At 38.0% G+C, this 20,249-nt stretch overlaps 1 protein-coding gene and 1 long non-coding RNA gene across 3 annotated transcripts in view; one reads left to right on the top strand and one right to left on the bottom strand.

Moving 5' to 3' along the window:
- The window catches only part of LOC115346753, a 31,283-nt gene extending 23,989 nt beyond the window's left edge, over positions 1 to 7,294 (bottom strand). Inside the window, exons 1-2 of the long non-coding RNA XR_003925240.2 lie at positions 6,699 to 7,294; positions 5,908 to 5,948 (exon numbers count right to left, since the gene is read on the bottom strand). This is a non-coding gene — a long non-coding RNA (uncharacterized LOC115346753). The remainder of the gene's footprint in view (positions 1 to 5,907; positions 5,949 to 6,698) is intronic.
- A 274-nt stretch (positions 7,295 to 7,568) lies between these two features.
- On the top strand, positions 7,569 to 16,857 carry RNFT1 (ring finger protein, transmembrane 1). Of its 2 annotated transcripts, none has more exons than XM_030027082.2 (9): positions 7,569 to 7,670; positions 9,729 to 10,092; positions 10,471 to 10,547; positions 11,163 to 11,263; positions 11,831 to 11,984; positions 13,700 to 13,858; positions 14,709 to 14,774; positions 15,627 to 15,728; positions 15,922 to 16,857. In XM_030027082.2, exons 2-9 carry the CDS (start codon positions 9,771 to 9,773, stop codon positions 16,054 to 16,056), a joined length of 1,116 nt encoding a protein of 371 aa, XP_029882942.1. In that variant the 5' UTR covers positions 7,569 to 7,670; positions 9,729 to 9,770; the 3' UTR covers positions 16,057 to 16,857. The 2 variants fall into 2 exon arrangements, with proteins under 2 accessions (XP_029882942.1, XP_029882941.1); XM_030027081.2 differs by having other exon boundaries at positions 9,729 to 10,146.
- The last annotated feature ends 3,392 nt before the right edge of the window (positions 16,858 to 20,249 follow it).

Raw genomic sequence — 20,249 nt, 5'->3', positions numbered from 1 at the left:
TGCATTTCCTCCTAAATCATACAAGCGTGACTACTGTACTTACTCTGACTTAATTGAAAAATGGCTAAGTTTGTGCTTGCTTTCCAAAACAAAAACAATTTTCGAATTAGGAGGAGGAGTACTCTAATTTTTTTCCAGAAACCTTTGCCTTCTGAACTGACATCTGCATCCTAATTTTTACAACCAAAACATTTGCACGGTTAAGCATGGGGAAGTATGATGAACAACTGCTTAAACGACACTGGTTTCATATGCAGTATTTAGTTCAGAAATGTGCTGCCTCTTCACCAAGCTGTTGAAGTCTATACCTGATTTTGTAGTAACTAGGGGCACAGGATATCCATAATATCAGCAGCATGTAATTCTGCATTTTGTGTAATTCAGTTACTAATTTTTCACTTTTCATGAGCTACAGAGTCACTATAGCATACTATACTACTAGCCTCAAGAACATCTGGAAACACACGCTTGTTACTGTTAAGGTCAATGGAAAGTCTATCACTGATTTCAACAAGGGCAAGCATGATAAAATTATAGAGACACATTTCTGTGTGATACATATGCTAACAAATTCTGGAATGAACAACCATAATACCATAAATTATACAAATAACAATATCTTCTCTCCAACTAAACAATTTTTATTAATGAAATCAGAAAACAGTGAGCTATATGTGGGCATAAGCAGAAGGATTTCCTAATGACAAAGGAAGTATTTTTATTTTTATAAAACACTGAGGTAAAGGGGGCCTTGATCCTAAAAACTCATGCAAATAACTTCATAGACAAGGAGCCCCTTGATTCTAATGAGACTACTCCCTTATGTATCCTAATCACATATATTCATAGGATTATGTCCTAAAAATTACAGCAGAGGTAGACTGCACTGCTGAAAGCACAGTAAAGTTCTTGGGGAAACTGCTGCCAACATATCTGAAAATCTTTTACTTGTTCTTTGCATATTCAATTTTACCTATGATTCTGATAAAATCAAGGAAAAGTTATATAGCTTTACCTCTAGATTCATAAACCTCCTTGAAAATCACAATGGGCATAGTTTCTGCCACTTCTATAAACTCTGGTGGACATACGACATTCTACGGTGATTGCTTTGTAACAGAAAGTAGTTAGAGATGGCTAGAAAATTGTATTAGAGATATATTTGTCATGAATGAATACAATACATAAAGTTGTATAAAAATTTCCCCCCACACACTATATTTACATTTCAAAATCTGTGTCCAATATCTTCACTAAGATATACTCCTTTTCTGAATGGATTACTTACTTTAATTAAAAGCCTGTCAGCTTTTTTATTTGTTTCTTTATTCATTTTTAAGACTAGGTTAAGCACATTCACTCAGCATTCATTTTTCAGGCAGCCTCCTCAAGTACACTAATGCCAAACTACTTCACTGTAAGTAGGTCCGGCCCACAAAAATCCTATTCAGCAGGCTATGCCCGCTTTAATTCTAATCTAGCAGTAGCTTTTCCCATCAACACATAGAAGATGAGTATCTTGTCCTCAGAGAGCTGGGAAGTTTCTCCTAATGCCATTTGTTACAGTTATTAATGCTTGAGCCTCCCATTATTATAAATCAAAACTAGCAGAATATGTTGGCTTCCCAGGGTCGGAAAAAATTTTTTAGTGTTACATTTTGTATTACAGCAGCCATCTCTACTGGTTTGTAATATACTCGCAATAAATAGCTTTGAGTTTTAGTTAAACCAAATCGATTCTATTTAGGCTATTAGTCAATTTTAACAGCAACATATTGCTTGTACAGCATATTAGTAAGAAAAAATATTAACATGTATTAATCTAAACATGAATGGAATACCAATGTTTTAACAAGGAAGATCTTGCACTTTCTAATAAGAGACCCCAGAAAGTCGGGATGCGTGGGGAAGGAAACAAAGGAAGCACCGAAGAAACTTTCATTTAGTGATGGTCAACAAGAGCTAGTGCAGAAAAGATGACTGCAATTTCTTCAAAACATTGGAGAATATTTATGACAGGGAGCAAAACAGTGTGTTCTTGAGCTTTCAAATGGATGCAGTGCTCACTTCTATTACACCTCTAAACTGGTGAATGAGGACTCTAGCTGAGGATCTGGACATAGTCCAAGATTTCTGAAGTAAGGATCCAGGCAGTGCTCACCTACTATCAGATGGGAATCTTCAAAAACACTTCTCAAGATAAATTAAAAATCTGAAGAGAAGCAAAGATGAAAGCAATAGCATCATGCAAAAGCAAACTACCACAGATGACTTTAAAGTCTTTTCCTTTCCCCTCCCCCCATTTCTTTTTCTTCTTTTAACATATTTGACCGTGAAGTACGAATTTTTGAAATGCCAACACTAAAAAAAAAAAACAAAACCAAACCAAAAACCACCCAAAAAAACCCAAACAAAACAAAACCCCAAAAAACCCACACCACAAAAACCAGAACCCACAGTAGGATTCCATTCTTTTCATGGGAAGCCGGGATATGCAAGAAATTATGCACTAGATCTAGCTGACAAGCATTTCCTTAAGACATGCTGGTCATTTATCCAAATTTACCTCCCAATAACATTTCTATGAGCCAAAAATCTACATGTTGTTTCTGAGGTTCTCCTTCAGTCTAATTATTTTATCTTATGCAAGGAACGTTAAAAAACAAAATACCAAATCATCATTTAATGAATAATGGCACACTTTCCTTTACCAGAGAACTTGACTGGCACAAAACAAGTACAAAAAACAACTGATGTGAAATTCCTATTTTACAGTCTTATACAATTATTTTTAAATTCAGTAATATATATAGTCATCTTACCCCTCTTTTTTTTAAATTATCATTTTTTGTAACATGTTATATATACTTGTAATAAGATTATCTGCATTATGCCTATAACATTTTACATGATGAACATACATAGTCTTACTTGTGGATAAGACTTCCTAATAAACTAACACACATCTGTTAATACGAAATTTTTTTTGTTAGAAAAGAAGTAAAAAAGCCCTCCATATGGTTAGAAACAGAGAATTTTATATATTGCCACCAAACTAGAAACAGTAAGTAAATATTAACTTGGTGAAGTGCAAAACAAGTTTTATTGACCAGTGAAGTAAATATTGACTGAAGTGAAGCAAACATTTATGTGCTGACGTTAATGGGACAAATCCTGTTCAGCACGACAAACAAGATTTTGCCTACTATATTTCTGTGTTTGTATTTATTCTGAAAGTTCTGAAAGGAAATATCTGGAAACATGCCTACAATTGTAACGCTTTTTAAAAACAATTGTTTTTCCTTAGCAACTAAAATGGATATGCGTTCAGAGGGCCAGAATATTTTGACCTTGTACAAGACAGAGGTTTAACAAATTGTTTTCAGACAGAACGTGTTAACTCACTTACTAAAATCTGACCAGATAACAACATCCAAGACCTCTATTTAACTGATCTCTAAAAAGGTAAACAGAAAGTTGGTCAATTTTCAGCCACTCATAAACCAAAATTTTTCTTACACAGGTAGTGGTAACTAATGCCAGAATATTCTTTATCTCACCATTTGTTCAGGTTATAGTCAGTCAAATAAAAATTTTACAGCAGACAATCTTAATAATTACAAAGAATTATTACAAATAATTGCAAAAAAGTAGACGTTTTTTCTTCTGTGAGTTAAAGGCTGCCACCCTAATCAGCACAGGGACAGAGCAGTTACAGAAGTACTTATAGGAAGCAGTACCTCAGCCTGAGGTACCAGCAGAACCAACTTCAGTAAACACAGCGCTCACTCCTAGTGACAATGTGCCACAGAAGCTCCCTGCCCTCCAATAAAACCCTTTCCCACTGTAAAACAAAAACTAACCTAAATTAATAAACCAATATAACTTCTAAATATTTCCATTTTATGAGTTATGTTAGAAAGTTCATTTGGTTTTTGAACCTAAAATGTATTACTATTTACCAAGGAAAATAAAGAATAATTAAGGATGTAGCTATAAGCAGGTACTACAGATTGAATATAAATTAACAAAGCTATCTACCCATTCCTAGTAAATCCACTCAGGGTAGGTTTTTATGTACATGAGAAGTCATTATTCAATAGAACGATTCACACAAGGATTCACACATTCAGATTAACACATTAGATTGGAAAAAAAATTAATTTTGAGAAACTTCAAAGGTTCTATTGAAAATTCTGGCACCTTTAAGCACACCCATTAAAGAATACCAAGGTCTTTCACAGTGGATGATCATTACAGTACATCTTCTGACCTAAATACCTTTGTAATGGTCTTACAACAGCAATTAACACCTTCTAAAATTCTTTAACAGCTGAATATTTTTTGAGTAACTGTATTTAACAGATCCTTCAATGTCACTACAAGAAAAGACCAGTTCAGAAAACAGCTTCTCCACTTCGTTCTAATGACCATGGGAATCGCTCTTTCTTGCAGATAAAGACAGAGGCTGAGCACCCTCCTGTGCAGTGAGCAAAAATTACAACTGCCCTTTGCGGCTCCGCTATCTGAATTTCATTCAAGGCTCTATCCATATACGAAACCCAAGACTTTGGGATCTAATTCACCAGTTTTAAAACAATTATGTGACACCATTTCAGTGGAACTACTCTCAGTTTAGAAGGACTTAACAGAAATGAGCACACTGCTGTACACAGAGAGCTAGTAAGATTTCTGGAAACCTCATGGAACAAGATGATGTCATTGCATTATAAAAATATCTGGTTCAAATTCTTTGAGAGTCTGCTTGACAAAACTTACATGGTCAGACTTCAACAGTGAAATTCAAGCTCCTCTGCCATCACTTTCAAAACTGGTCTCTATTCTTCAGTGCCTTAAATATGGGAGCACAGGAGCTGTTTTCTTGTGCTCAAAATTCAAACTGAAGTAAAGGTTGTATAATTGCAGGAGCTAGTTTTAAAAAGATTGAGCATTCAAAGCTCAGGAAGCATTCAAATTGTAAAGGTCATTTGAGCCTCTTGGCAAGACTTTCAAATCCTTCAAACAATTTAAATTAAGCCCTCTTAATTTTGCAAAAGTCTTCCATACTCAAGTAACATTTTGTGTAGAATGAAGACAACCAATAAAGCCTTTGAATATTCAGGACATTCTGCTATTTTACAGACTCTTGCAAGAAAACATTTTTTTATCATATCATTAACTACAATTCCTTCCCATGTATCTGAGATCAGTTTCTTTAAATTTCACCAAAGATGTATGCTGTACGACTAATTTTAAAGGACTAGTTCCTTCCATGCCTTCTCATGAAAAATAGCAATATTACAGCTATTAATCTGCTCTATGCAGGAAGTCTTCTGCAAAGCTCCTTCAGGAATTAGGACTAGGATACAAAGTATTTTCTTCTAATATTTCTATGTATAGAACTAGCTCTCAGCAACTTTAGTACAGAGTAACTGTTGAAAAGGTAAGTATTATGCTGCCAGGGCATCACCGGCAGAGTTCCACGAGGATCGGTGTTTATTCTAATGCTGTCTCATGCATTTAACAATCACAGGAAAAGCAGATATACACTGATGAAATCTGCTGATAGCATCAATTAAGGAGGTACCACCTACACCTAGGAGGATGAGAAAGTCTGGGACTCATCTGAGTGTATATATACACCTGAAAACATGCCTGGACACCGATTCAACTGTCTGCATGAAATTTATGGGCATCCTAGGAGGAGAGTCCAAAATACAGATTGGTAAATTTATTACTAGGTATTACATGACCTAATGTGTGCAATACCCACGGGAAAAGAATTCCAATTTTATGTTAATAATCTCTGAAATCTTTCTTGTGTCAGGAGTTACTAAATCCAGAGGTCGTTAATAGCACCATGAAAACATACCTGTTAAACAACAACATCACTGAAGAGTTACATACCTTCTAATGAGCTGCGAATTGGAGATAAATCAGCAAGTGACCTGCATGAGCAAACATTATTGATTAATAAACTGCCATCAATTAATTTCATATTTCCAGTGCATGTAACAATGAGAAACAGTTTGAGAACAATTTTGATTTAAAACTACATTTGTACTTTAATGCATTTTTTAATTACAAAAAAGAAACAGCTGAACGAGGCTTTTGTATTTATACACTCCCAAGCAACGTACAGAAGGCATGCATAATTTCCAACCATAAAATACTATTTAAAAATAAAAGATTTATAATTGCTTTTCCTGATTTGAGAATCAAATTAAGATTTGTCACATTGTCCTTCATAATCCAAACACTATGCGAATGACTAACTGAGCAAAGAGTAAGAGAATGAACAATATGGCACAGCATAAGTCAAACACAACAGTTCTGCGTTATCCTTGGAAGGATGGAGATATAGCCGTATAATTCTTAGAGTGCTTCCAGCCAAGCATCTGAAATCTGCATTGGTGCAGCTACTGAGCAGCATTGTGATAATTAGGCAGAAGTACTATACAAATTAGAAGGTCTTCTGAGTTCAGAGGGCCTACAGGAACAGAAGGCTTGTGGGTTTGTTTAATACTTAAGCGTATCTGTAGTAACTAGCCCAGGTTTCTTCCAATACATCAGCCACGGCCCAAGTGAAATGCAGAGGATATGAGGCCTGAAATTTCCAGTCAAGAAATTCTAGATACAGATTCCAAAAACATCATAAAAGTAGATCAAACTGCTGCAGATGCCTCCTTAAAACCTACCTCTAACAGCAACAGAGATGTATCCACTGTTTCCAGCTTCTTCCTCAAGTACAAAAGAGAAAGTCTATTGTTAGATGGTTCGTGTTACTAAACACGAGGCCACTTAGCTCTTCTAAACACTTAGTTTTTCACCACATGAGATCTGATGTCTAAGTGCCCGTCCTTTCCCTCTCCCAGGGTTTCTGACCCCACAGCATTTCTGTATTTAAAGTTTTGAATTAAAACAGTATTTCTGTTTTAACTCAAAACAACACAGGACCCATTTGCAAAACCGCTCAGATATTAGGCACCGGTGTCAGTGTGAGCTGCATACCTAAACACTTTTAGAAAAATATCAGAGCCAAGGAAAACAGATGCCATTTCTGGATGCAAACTAATTTATTCAAGAGCATATTTTGAAAGAAAACCCTGTATCTATTTAATTTCAAGCTTCTCATAAGAGCTACAGCAGCGTTATCTAGGGCAGCATTTTCCTCAGGTTTCCTAGGAGGGAAAGCCAATTTCTAAACAGCAGGACTTCCCTGCGGTGAGCGCTAATCGCCACCGAGAAGTAACGATACTGCAGTATATATACATTTCTTGATTTCCTTCGTTATTATTACCTTCCCAGGTTAATATTAATTGAGACTTTAAATAAAAAGCAACAGGAACCACTGCCTCCCCCCCCGTTTGGCGGGCCCGGCCCGCGGCCTGTCCCCGGCCCTCAGGCTGAGGCGATCCCCCCCCCCCCGCCCCGCGGCCGCCTCCCCGTCCCCTAACGGGGCGAAGGCCTCGGCCGAGCCGCAGCCGCTCGTTGCCAGAGCAACGCCCCAGCTCGGGGCCTTCCTCCTCCTCCTCCCCTCACGGCTCCTCCTCTTCCTCCCCCCGCCGCGCCCTCTCCCACCCACTCGGCCTCGACGGCGGCGATGGAGGCGGCGGGCGGCCGCGGCCTGGGCAGCGGCGCCGGCCGGGAGGCGCCGGCCGCCTGATGAGGTACCGCCGCCTGGGCCGCGGGTCGGCGCCTCGCCTTGACTTAGTGCAGGGGAGGGCGGGAAAGGGGTTCCCGGCGGCCGCTCCCCCTCAGAGCCCGGGGCGGGTGGTGGTGGTGGTGGCGGCGGGGGGGAGGAAGCGGGGACGCGCCTCGCAGGGTCACCCCCCTCCCTGCACCGGGGCTTCTGTGGTAGGCCGGCGGGGCCGCCCCTGCGCTGCCCTCGGCGAGCACCCGCCCTCCCGCCGCCTCCGAGGGGGCGGGCGGCGAGTTCCAGCGGCGGCGCGGCCCTGAGAGGGGGCGCGGGGGAGGCCGCCGCGGCCCAGCGGGAGCGAGAACCGGCGGGGGGGGGGGGGGGGGAGCGTCTCCTCAGGCGCGGTGGGAGGCAGCGGGCGGGAAGAGGTGGGGAGTGCTCGAGGGGAGGCTTTATCGAACACCGTCTTTTATCTAATTGGGGGGGGGGGGGGGAGAAATTCTGGAAGCCTGCGTGCGGATTTCTTACGCTTTGAAATCCCGTTTAATAACTTAGTTATTTGAAAGTTTGTTCGGCAGAGCGCCAGGGGAAGCTGCAGTACTCGAACAATGGGATCGCTCGCTTTTTTTTAAACACCGAGCTGTCAGTTTTTGCAGAAGCAGGCCCTAAACCACTAAGTGAAGAGTGCTAATGAGATTTTTTTTTTATTCCCCCCCCTTTTAAAAAACGGCATTCGTGGCCTGATCCTGCAGACACACTGAGTGATACTGTTCCCACATGTCAATACTATCTCCAGTTTATTGGCTTTATTCATGTGCATAAAATTACAGAACATGAATCTTGGCTGGATTAAAGTATGATGTAATCTTTGGCCAACAAAAATACAGTAGTAGCAGCAGCATTTCTAAATGGTAGTAAGTTCCCCTATTCGGATATTGTTTAAATTCATGCAATTGACTCATCTAATCTAATTTCCATTTTAAAGGCTAAAGAATTCTAGGTTTGTGCAAATATATCAAAAACTTCCTGCAGTGCAAAATCAATTTTGCTTTAAACTTTTTGTATCCCCAGTGAAACTAGCTGTGTATGTACGCTAAGCTTTGGAAAAAATAATTTCAGAGAGGAATCTGGAAGAGTTTGAACTATTGAAAAAGGATTATAACAAAATTCCCGATGTCTCAATAATATTATTCAATAGCAACAAGTATTGTGCCAAATCTGGCTTCAAAGCATTCTCCAAAATCATTACCCTCACGTAACACCAGTCCAGAGAAGTGTATTTAACACTATTTGACAAATGTAAAGACTGACACAGAAGTGAAAAACTGCCCTAGAAGACAACAGAAAGATGTCAGCAGAAAGAAAGAAAACCTCATTTGGGTGGTCTCACTGTTAGATTACGGCTTGTTGGCTGCACTTCTTTTTTCACCTAGCCCATATGGTTCAGGCTTTTTTAAATGCTGCTTAGAAAATGGACTAACCTGGTTCTGCTCACCCAGACAGGATAATCTTGTTAATCTCATAATGGCCCTCAATTTTGAGCATGCACTGGCTTTTGACTAGACTTGTCTCTGAACAAATGCTTACCATTTTATGGATGCATGTAAATGTACTCTGCTTCCTTCCCATCATTGTTTGCTCCTTCTTTGGCCTACAACTCTTTGTATTTTTGTGAAATTAGGCAGCACTTCTAAGATCTCTTCTGTACAAGGTAGTGCTGGTCTCCTATTTAGCAGCTTCTGCTGTTCTGATTTGCACTGAAGCAACTTTAGATTTTACTAAGGCAGCCAGATTCACTGCAGGCTAGAAAATCTACACGTGAATGAAAGGAAGTCATTTAATACGGCACACAGAAAACTGCCCCTGCCCCGTGGAGAACAGGGTGCAAACCCAGCATTCCAGCTTTCAGAATGAAGACAAACAATATCTCTCAGAGAGAGAATCTTTCCTTTACTTCATGCAGGCAATCACTCAGTACAATCTGTTGTATTTTGGTGTTGGGTTTTTTGTTGTGGTTTTTTTTTTTTTTTTTTCCCCCTTGAACTAGTTCTCTCTTCCTTCAACTGTGACTTTTTATATCCCACTCTAGGAGACAAAATAGCAAGAATCTGGACCAGAAAAAACTCCCACCATGCAACCAAACTGCAGTCATCTCCACAACATCCAAGGGAGTGGTGATGACTCTTCATCTTCTCAGAGCGCCCACGCAGTGAGGTTGTCAGGAGAGAGCTCATGCCATCTTAGCGGAGATGTTCGCATACAGCTAAACTCTGCTGTGGGAGAAGCCAGAGAAAATGCAAGTTCCCGGCATTCAAGGCCGGGTTCCCAAAGTCGCTCACACGGACATGCCCACAGTGAAGCAGGGGGGCTCGACGACTCCACTCTAGACTCAGAGGAACATAGCGGCAGCTCCCTCTCAGAGCTCAGATACCTCCTCCAGTGGCTGCACAAAAGTCTGCCGTATATCTTGATTCTGTGTGTCAAATTGATCATGCAGCATATAATTGGTAGAGTATAACAAAATAAGGTCTGAGGGAACAGACCCTCCCCCAAAGAGAAATACTAACAACCATGCCTGAAATATAATTAAATTTATTTTTAGCTTTATTTTTATTTGCTTTATTCATCAGAAAGAGAGATTTACTAAACTACATTTCAGTGGCTTCTGTTTCCTTTGCTGGCATATGTACAATGTGCTTAATTATTATGGCTTGATAGTCTGAGCTATTAATTGTAATTACAAAGACGTATTAGAAGTGGCTGGTTTTTTAACCCACTTTAGTAATTTTTTTTCATTTTCTTGTGTATAACTGAGCCTTTTTTCCTAATAGGCATTTCTCTTGGAATTGGGCTGCTAACAACTTATATGTATGCAAACAAAAGCATAGTAAATCAGGTTTTTCTAAGAGTAAGTATCACCCTATGCAACAAAATTCTGTAAGTTAACCTTTATCCATCAATTTTTGAAAGAAATGTGAATGGAGATACTGTTTTATTTACCTAATAATATTAGGTGTCAAGCTTTCAAGATGGAAGTCAAGTCTTAATGCTTCTGCACAGTGTAGAGCTTCTCAGATAAGTAAGGTTTGCAAAATTCAAAAAGAGTTGCCCCCTGCCCCTCTTGACTTTGAACACTGAAATCACTTCAACTGATATAAGCTTTTTGGAATTTACGGGAGAACTTCTTAACTGTATTTGTGGAATCAAATAGCAGTTGACAGTTTCAAACTTTCAGTTTTCTCCATTCACTGCCAAAGGAAAACTTGTTCCTTCAGAGTGGGTTGGATTTTGGTTGTGTTTTTAGAAGAAACCATGATACACATAGAAATTGTTATGCTGAAAACATTAAAATTACTGCTTTACCTTTCCATTGAGTTCTCCTATTTTATTTGACCTAAAATCACTAAGATCGAATCCTCTAGTAGTAAGTCTGTTGAGGTGCAGCAGACTTCATGCTTTGGAGATATATTTAAGACTGATACTGAGATAAGGACTGTAATATATCTTTACAATTACCTTACAGGAACGGTGCTCCAAGTTGCAATGTGCTTGGTTACTAGTATACCTAACTGGATCATCTCTCCTCTTGTATTACACCTTTCATTCTCAGTCACTGTATTACAGGTAAGTAGATGAACACCTCTACTCACATAATAAATTACTCAAAATGTTTCCAGTTAATATTTGATTTTATCTGGGCTGCTGCTGTTTTTCTTTAATTGTGGCATTGGTTTCTCTTTCATTTTAATCTCCATTCCTCCTCTTCGGCCAAACTGAACAGGTGCTGTCCTTAAAAACAGTATGTTGGAATTTGCAAGGTTAGACCCCATACTCAATGGCACTACTGTACCACAGGGAATGTAATGGTTGTGATTCCTGGCTTTGACCATGCCACCTTGCCTTTGGAATACTGAAGATGGCATTCTGGGGCTCTATGGAGTTTGTGTCTCCAATTTATTTTTTTTCCCTTACATTCCGTAGGTACAGTCTTGGCTGTAGAAGGTTTAAAAATTGAAAGGTTGTCAGAAATCATAAGTGATCAATTTGCAATAAAGAGTTCATTTTCTTACCAAATATTTTTCTGCTGTGTAAACCAGGTTTCCTTTTTCAATTAAACCTGTCGTGATAATCTCTGGTTATGCTTTCCTCTAAATAGGGTGCTCCAGTAACTTCCGATAATTCTTTTTGTAGCTTAATCTTCTTAAACCCTACTGTGGATTTTATGAACTTCTGGGAGGTACTTTGGATTGTGGGAGTCACAGACTTTATTCTGAAATTCCTCTTCATGGGCTTCAAGTGCTTTATTCTCTTGGTGCCTTCTTTTATGATGTCCTTTAAATCCAAGGTAAGGAAACAAGTTATATTTTTGCTTCCTTGTGAAGATTCTTTTATGGTAAAATTAGCTAATTATTAAATTCTACCCAGAGAAAAGTCTTTTTAATTAAAGGTCTGTATATAATCCACCACTACATTGTGGGTGAGAAAACCCTGTAGATTTCATGTTCTTCCCTGCTTGGTGCTAAGGAAGGTTTACAGTCTGATCTGAAACAATTGCTTGTATTATATCATCGGATAAATGGGTTTATTTCTGTCTCTGTCTCTAAGTGGGGGGGGGGGGTGAAGAAGCCTTTTATTTGCTGCAATGTAAGAATGTGTATACAGGTGGTTAGAATGGAGCAGCTGAAGCACAGTAAATTTTTAGCATGCTCAACAGTAACTGACGGGAAGATTTTTAGGTCTGCGCATGCAAACAGCTGGTTTTTTCCATCTCAAAAAAATAATTCTGAATTTTCTTTTTGTTAATAAACTTAAGCAATATTTGTGTCAGATCAATGAATTTGATTCATAGCTTAATTCCTCAAACCAGTGAAGCTTAATAATTTTCACAGAAGCCTACACTGGTTGGTGGGGTATTTATTTTTATCTGCTTCCCGAGGTGAGACAGGCAAACCCAATTAAATTTTATGTCAGAATAGCAAATACTAGTACTGGTGAAAAAAAAAAACCAACATTACGAACTGTAATTATTATGTGGTAGCATTTGAACAGGCTGTTTCAGTAGGTTTTATCTTTTAAAATGTACCAGAACAAGTTTTTCTCAGGTACAACTGATTTCTCTAAATACCAGTTTATAATCAAGATCTCTTTTTTTTTTTTTTTTTTCTATAGCTAGTGATAGAACATCCAAAAAATAGTTATTGAAAATTCCATTACACCAACTGTGACCTAAACTGTGGCTAAATTAAAGAAGGAATCTGGTCAATAGTGGCAAATTGTGGCATTATCCAGTGTACATTATAGAAAGAGTACTTCTTCCCTAATATAAAAGTTTTAAAGACAAAAATTAAGGAAATAAAGTAAGACCTAAGCTAAATATCTATGATTATACATGCATACAGGCACAGTGCTCTGTACAGGACACTTGTGCTTTGTCGTTGTTATTCAGTAATTTTTAGGGTGTCATTGAACTCTGTTTACCTGGTCAGTCCAGCTACCCTAGGCTTCTTTCCTGGCCCCCCAATTTTCTTATCACCCCATCCTATACAGGAGTTAATTATCACAAGATAAGGCTTCTTACACAGGCACGAAATAATGTTTACAGGAAAAGAGTCTGTAATTTATGTTTCTTAATAAAAGAATGGGCCTTACTCTCACTTTTTAATCCTGAATGCAAGACACAACGCTGCTAATGACAAGCTGATCTACGTGGACCAAATTTTTCTTATTTTCCTTTTTCATGTAACTTTTATTTTCTTTTTTAATTCTTACGAAATTAAGTCTGATAGCATTGCTAAGTAGGTAGGCATCTGACAAAGCCATCCTATTTTAGCCTATTAATTTGATTTTCTGCAGTACAGCAATCAATTTTGGTGGTATTATTTGTACAGTTGTGGTGAGACCCATCATCTGGTCTCCATTCTTTTTCATGCTTCATATTTAGTTGTTTCAAGATACTATGAGAGGAGGTTACTCAAAAGAATAACAATGCATCTTTTCTCTGTATTTTAAAAATCCTTTGTGTTTTAAATCTTGAGCGATTCCTTTGCATGTCTTGCTTAGGGCTACTGGTACATGCTGTTAGAAGAACTCTGCCAGTATTACCGTATGTTTGTCCCCATACCAGTTTGGTTCCGTTATCTTATTGGCTATGGGGAGCTGGACAGTGTACTAGGATGGACCCTTGGGATATTGCTGGGCCTTCTCTACCTCATCCTAAAAGTACGTAAGCTTTATAATCCTCTCAAACTATTTTGTAGTAATTATCACTGGAGGGTTAGCGACATATAAACTAACATGTTTCTGAAAGTTCCCCTGTGTTTGAACTGACCTGCAAGTCGATGCTTTAGTTTAACTGATACAGCCTTCCAAAACTGATAGGAAAACTGGCTCAGGACACTAAATCTCCTTTTTCTTGCACCTGTTCTGGGAATGGATTGGGGTTGCATAGCAAAGAACACTATTACTATAGGTCCCCTCACATCAGACACTGATCAGACTGTTACCAGATATCAAGGAAAAGAGCTTGCAAAAATAAAGATAAAATTAATGGCTCAAAGAATCGGCATATTCCAGGAAAGTAGATTTTCTTTCTGCTAGAGTATCCTGTGTGATGCTAAACAAGTTAAAACTAAGTGTTCATACTGGCTGTCTACTTCACCAAAGAGTTCATCTGCCCCAATTGTAACCAGACTCAGTACAAGTCTGACTTTGAACATGAAAAATACTTTATAATGCTATGGTATCTTAATTACAAGTCTAAAGACTCTTGCATATATGATAATAATGCTGATATATTTGCACTTGAGCGCTTCATTTCAGAACCTGAACACTATTTTTCTTTTAAAGAACAGACACCTACTGGGAAAAAAACTTGAGGCTAAATTCTTACTGTGGTTACATATTAAGCAACTAAAATAGGGTCAGTCTGAACTATAACTTTGCTTATCTTCCTGCCAACATCAAACTAGCAGTGAGACTTCCAGTGCTGGAATCTGCACAAAAGCTTGGAAGCTTTTTAGTTCATAGAGAAAAATACTAAGCATAACTCAGGTTTTCTTTCCCATTTCAGCTTTTGAGCTTTTTTGGACAATTGAGAAACTTCAGGCAGGTCTTACGGATATTTTGTACACGACCAGTGAGTACTGAATTCTCTTATGACAAAACAATAAACCCAATTTACATGAAAATACTTATTTTTTTAAACACCTCATTCCTATATTACTTTGTATTGTTCTAGCAATAGACAACTGCATTTTTAAAGTAAACCCTGTATCCTTGTTCTCCTCTTTTGCAGTCTGAATTCCTTGACTTGTGTGATTACGTTGTCATCTGAGTAACAACAAAAACAACCCCCAAAAAATCTATTCTGCATGCCTCTTCAGATAAACATATGTGAAATAGCATACCCTTTTTGTCCTGCTTCCTACTTTTTAACTGGAATAAATATTGGTTGGATGCAGGCTGAGCTTTGTGCTGAAATATAGTGAGAATTGAAGCTTGCCAAAATAACTGACATGCAAGTAACTTCTGTTAGAATTGTTAAGTTTTTCTAGATAATCTTTCTCTGTAGTAAGAGGTATTGTTTAGAGTCTACTATTCATGCAGTAAAATGTATAGCACAGTATCACTGAACTAAAAAGAATAATAAAGCACTTCTCATTTTCTAAGTGCTCTCTTGATCAGATTGGAATTTAACAGTGTTTTGCTCAGACGTCACTGTTAAAACAAAACTGCTACAGATTTTTCCAGTAACTGTGATTGGGGAAGATACTAACTAGATAGCATGGTAAGTAGGAGCATATAAGCTTTAGACCCCAAGAGAGCTATTAAAAAACTTAGCAACATTTTGTTGGATTAGGGATTGACTAGTGTTCCTGACATGGCAGCCCTTATTCCCAATTCCTTTCTGTCCTGGTATTTTTGTGTTTCGTTTTGGCCTCCCCCCCTCCCAGAAACTAATATCTGCTGAAAATATCTTGGTTTACAGCACTATGGGGTGACAGCCAGCAAGAGACAGTGTTCTGAATCGGATGATATTTGTTCAATCTGCCAAGCTGAATTTCAGAAGCCTATTCTGCTTATCTGTCAGGTAATACACGTAATCAGAGTTATTTTTTGCGAACTTAAGAATATTTTAAAGAACTGGTAAACAGAATAACATAAAGTTAGATTAGTGAGTGTATGTCTTCTGATTATTTGTAGAAATCAGGCTATGCAAATAATATACCGTCTTATAAATGGAAGAGCTTAGGAGCTCTAAGTTCTCATTCTTTTCATTACAGCACACATTTTGTGAAGAATGCATCTCTTTATGGTTTAATAGAGAAAAAACGTGTCCACTCTGCAGAACTGTTATTTCAGACCATGTTAACAAGTGGAAGGATGGAGCTACATCTATGCATCTACAGATTTTCTAAAGCATGTCAAATAACTTGTTTTACAGTTTGTTTGTTCAAGCTAAGGTTTTTCAGTTTACTGCAGATTAAATTGTAGGTGGCACAAGGAATGAGTTTCCAAATTCTAGATATCATGCTTCTATGAAATGTTCCAGCATTTAAAACAGTGCAGAAAATGTTAACTTGACCTTCTTAAGTTTTCAGAATGAATGCGGAAAAGCCAGCATTGCTTCTCTTCTGATTCTTGTAGGAAACAATCAAGTCCTTGAAAAAACGCTGCATTACTTTTTGCAGCAGCTTCTTAATTCAACATTTTATTTAAAAGTTTAAGTAGTGTTCCAGACTGTACTAAATTGTATTTATCCTTCTAACATGACTCAAACCAAAAGGTCAACCTATAAATTTTATTATGAGCAAATTTTATACTCTGGACTACAGTGAGAATTAGAGCTACTTGTCACACTTGGCATTAAAGATCCTTTAATGCTTGCCCAATAGATGAGAGAAATTAGCTTCTTATTCATGCACCTGTAACAGCAACTATTTCTCACTGTACCTGGAGATAAGCCACAAGAATAAGATGTTTCCCCTTTAGGTTCTTGTAGACTTCTAATGGATCTTTGGCTTAATACATAAACCAACCACTGATGTTAGTTTTTTACTTAGTATTTTATAAAGTTGGTATTTTTAAAACAAATCTTTAATATTATATTTTTGTCATAACAGGAACCAGATTTTCTTACAGGGGAGAATCTATTTTATACTATATCTGCAATTTGTAGTATGCATAAAAATCAGAGAGAATAAATGCCTTTAAATCTATTTGTTTGGTGCATGTTGAATAAAGACACAAGATTCATTACTGTTTCAGTATTAACTTACATGTAAGCACATAACAGCAGCTCACTGCTAGGTATACCTTTCCTGGTAAACTAAAGTCTCTGAAAAACAAAAAACCTCCAAATGCTACAACTTATTCATGACTAGTCTTTATGCTAATTATACAGCTAACTTATGTATAATCTCACTTTTTTTTCCTGCTTGTCTTTTTTCACCTTGCTATTCAGATAAGACCGTAAAAAAACACTTAAATTATTCTGTTACAGCAAAGTTAAACTGAGTTGCCATTAACTCGAGCTTAACTGAGTACCTTTAGGAAACTTCTAAATCTGGGGGATGCCTCCCCCCCCCCCCCCATTAAAAAGTTAAACACTTACTTGATGAATGCTGTAGCAACTCAAATTGCCAGGCAGGCTGACAGAGTACTATAAAGTTGCAGCTGACACAGCCAGATTTATAGAGCTGACAGGGCATGATGGGAGAGTGCCCTTAAAGGTAAAGCTACAAGTGTAATACTAGTAGAATTTAGTATTCTGAATAAAAATCTAATGAGATGGAAGATTCAAGCTAAGAGGTATCATTTTATCTTCAAGCTGAGTTTTGCTATAGCATGCTGTGTATTTGCTAATTGTATTTTTGTTTGAAGTTTACTGCAGTTCAGAGTAAATGTGCCCTATGATTGTTCCACCATGGTATCCGAGTCACTGGGGAGAAAGACTCCAGCTTAAAGAAAACAGGCAAAAGCTTCTAAGTCTGTAATTGAAAACTTATGGGAGTAGAAGAGACTCATTCTCATGGAAGCCCTTCCCAGCAGGTGAGGTACTTAGTTTGGAGAATGTGCAGCTGAACAGTTTTAGAGTGGTCCTGAGGGTGGCAGGGAAGAATTAAGAGCTTGGCCACAGCCAAAGTAATGGGCTTGTGCCTGTACCTCCAGTATTGTCAGAACAAACTGCTCTTTGTTTCCTCAGAGAGATCTAGCTATGCCTTAGCTTGCATTTGAAGTTCATACAAGATCAGAACTGTTTTGTTATTTAAATTTCATCAGTGCTGATATTCAGACTGCTGCTGCAGCAGAACTTCCCTTGAGAGATGGAAAAGAACTGAATCAGTCAAGGAAAAAAAAAAAAAAAAAAAAAAAAAAAAAAGAGTAGGGGGAACTTAAGGTTGGATTTTGAATCTCTGATGGGCCCTTAGAGACTTTGGCAGCTCACTTGGTTACACAATTGTATTTAGACTTTCCCAAACTTCATCATGAACATACAGTTTAGCTAAAGAGTGTTTTAAGGTTTTTTCTTCATACAGGTATTGTGTGAGTACTGTGTAAACAATTTGAGTGCTATATTTAATTCAGTCAACAAATGGCACCTTTTTAAAAAGCTTTGCTTGTGTGAGTAAAGTGCATGACTAAGCCCAATACACAGTTTATAAGGACAGATGTAATAACCAACCCTTTCTAAAATACTGGGCAAAATAAAAATTGTAACTTATCCTGGATTAGCTTTCCTGAAATGCCAATACCAACAGCTTAATCACTTTTTAATTCAAAAATACTTTCAGAGAAAAAAAAAAAAAATTCATTAGACTTGGACATGATGTTAGAGCGAGGAAATGCACTTCCTAATACTTGAATATTGATTAAATTCATGGCCTACCAGTAATGGGTAGCCATTCATCAGAATTCCAGTACTCTGTGACAGACTTTCAAAAATGTTTTTAGAACAATAGGTCTAAATCACCTAATCCATTCCTGAAATACTAACTGGGAAGGTAGACTCCGAGATGCACCAGCTGCTTAATACTAACAGTTGTCCTGAAAACAGAGCCACTACCCTGCTTACTAAGGAAAAAGATCTGAGAAACAAGTATGCTTTCTTACTGCCTTATCCGGAAGATGAGTAAATAGCAGCCCCGTTGCTTATGCAGCAGGGAATAGTGAGAAGGAAGCTTGCCGCTCCATCATAGAATCTATGATTCTATTGTGCAAAGCTGAAGTGGTCTGTCAGGACTAATAGCTTGGACTGGTAGACCTAAGATGAACTAGGAAGGTAGTTACAGATCAAAAAACATGCTGCTGTACACATATACATTCAAAGTATGCAGGAAAATTTGAAAGAAATTAACCTGAACTAAGTATTCTTTTGCTATAGAACAAAAGCATTTATAAACTACATACCGCAACAGGTAGTTCAATATCTGAGACAGATACTGTACATTGAGGAATTCAGGCATCAAGGACTGTATGCAAGGCCAACATTACTAAATGCAAGGCCATTACTAAAAAATATGAAACTAATTTAGAAGCATCCCACTTGTGGTTAAGAAAAAAACCCACAGGAACTTGACAGTGTCATCTAGCCTGTAAAGCTCACCAAGACTATTTTATGGAGCACAAGAAAACATGATGTCAGTGCTTTGAGTCAACCTTGGATTGTTGCTGATCCTTTGGTCTTTGTCTACCACATATTAGTAACACTACCTTACTAGAATAAAGGTGGATATTGGTCAGAGATAGGACCAGGGAACAATTTGTCTTTTATTCTCTCTCTCCATTGATGAATTTTTTTTTCCTTTAAGATCCAGTGAAAATTATCCAAACCCAGTAATATTATCAAACACATTTTATTAAAAAACAAAGAACTAAAAAGAGATTTGATCAACCAGTTTAGATTTACACTTCATAAATGAAACAAGTCATTCTCATCTTAGTTACAGAGAGGAAAAAAAGCGAGTAACTTACATCCATGAATGACATCCTCTCTGATCCGCTTGTCAGCATCATGCTATTAAGATGCAACTCTTCCTTATCAAGCCCACTCAGGCCAGGGTAGCTGCCCTGCTTTCCACACACACAGACACACAGACACCCAGCACATGTCTGACTCTGCAGGAGACAGAACAGAGAAGAGGATGACAAATGGCAATCAACAGCTACTTTTTAAGAGCCCAAGAACCTAGGTGAAGGTACCAGCCTTGGTAAGACAAACCGATCAGAACTAGCATCTGTCAGGTCCTCTAAGTGTAATTCCTCCTCCCTCCCTTTCCCTTCAAAGCTGTCATGAAAGATGATTTAGATCCACAGTTATACTTGGGGCCTACCTACTTCCAAAAAAAAAAAAAAAAAAGTCACTTGGATTAGCATATGTGTAAATTTGCATTTAATTGGTATTCACATCCATCTGATTCAGCAGTTGAGTATATTTAGTTCCAGTAAACTGTGAAAGATGAAAAACAGAATAGGGATTACCTTTATTTCTACTAAGGCAGCTCAAGTTTGTTTCTTGAAGACAGCAGCAAAGCCAAGTTAATCTAGAAGAGAACAATCTGTAGAAGTTCATAGATAGGAACTGCATACAGTGTATCATCAAGGATCTGCA

The sequence above is a fragment of the Aquila chrysaetos genome, chromosome 10 (assembly GCF_900496995.4).
Source record: "Aquila chrysaetos chrysaetos chromosome 10, bAquChr1.4, whole genome shotgun sequence".
Classification (NCBI taxonomy): Eukaryota; Metazoa; Chordata; class Aves; order Accipitriformes; family Accipitridae; genus Aquila; species Aquila chrysaetos.
Note: the sequence above shows the minus strand (reverse complement) of the source record. Positions and strands in the feature narration are given on the sequence as shown.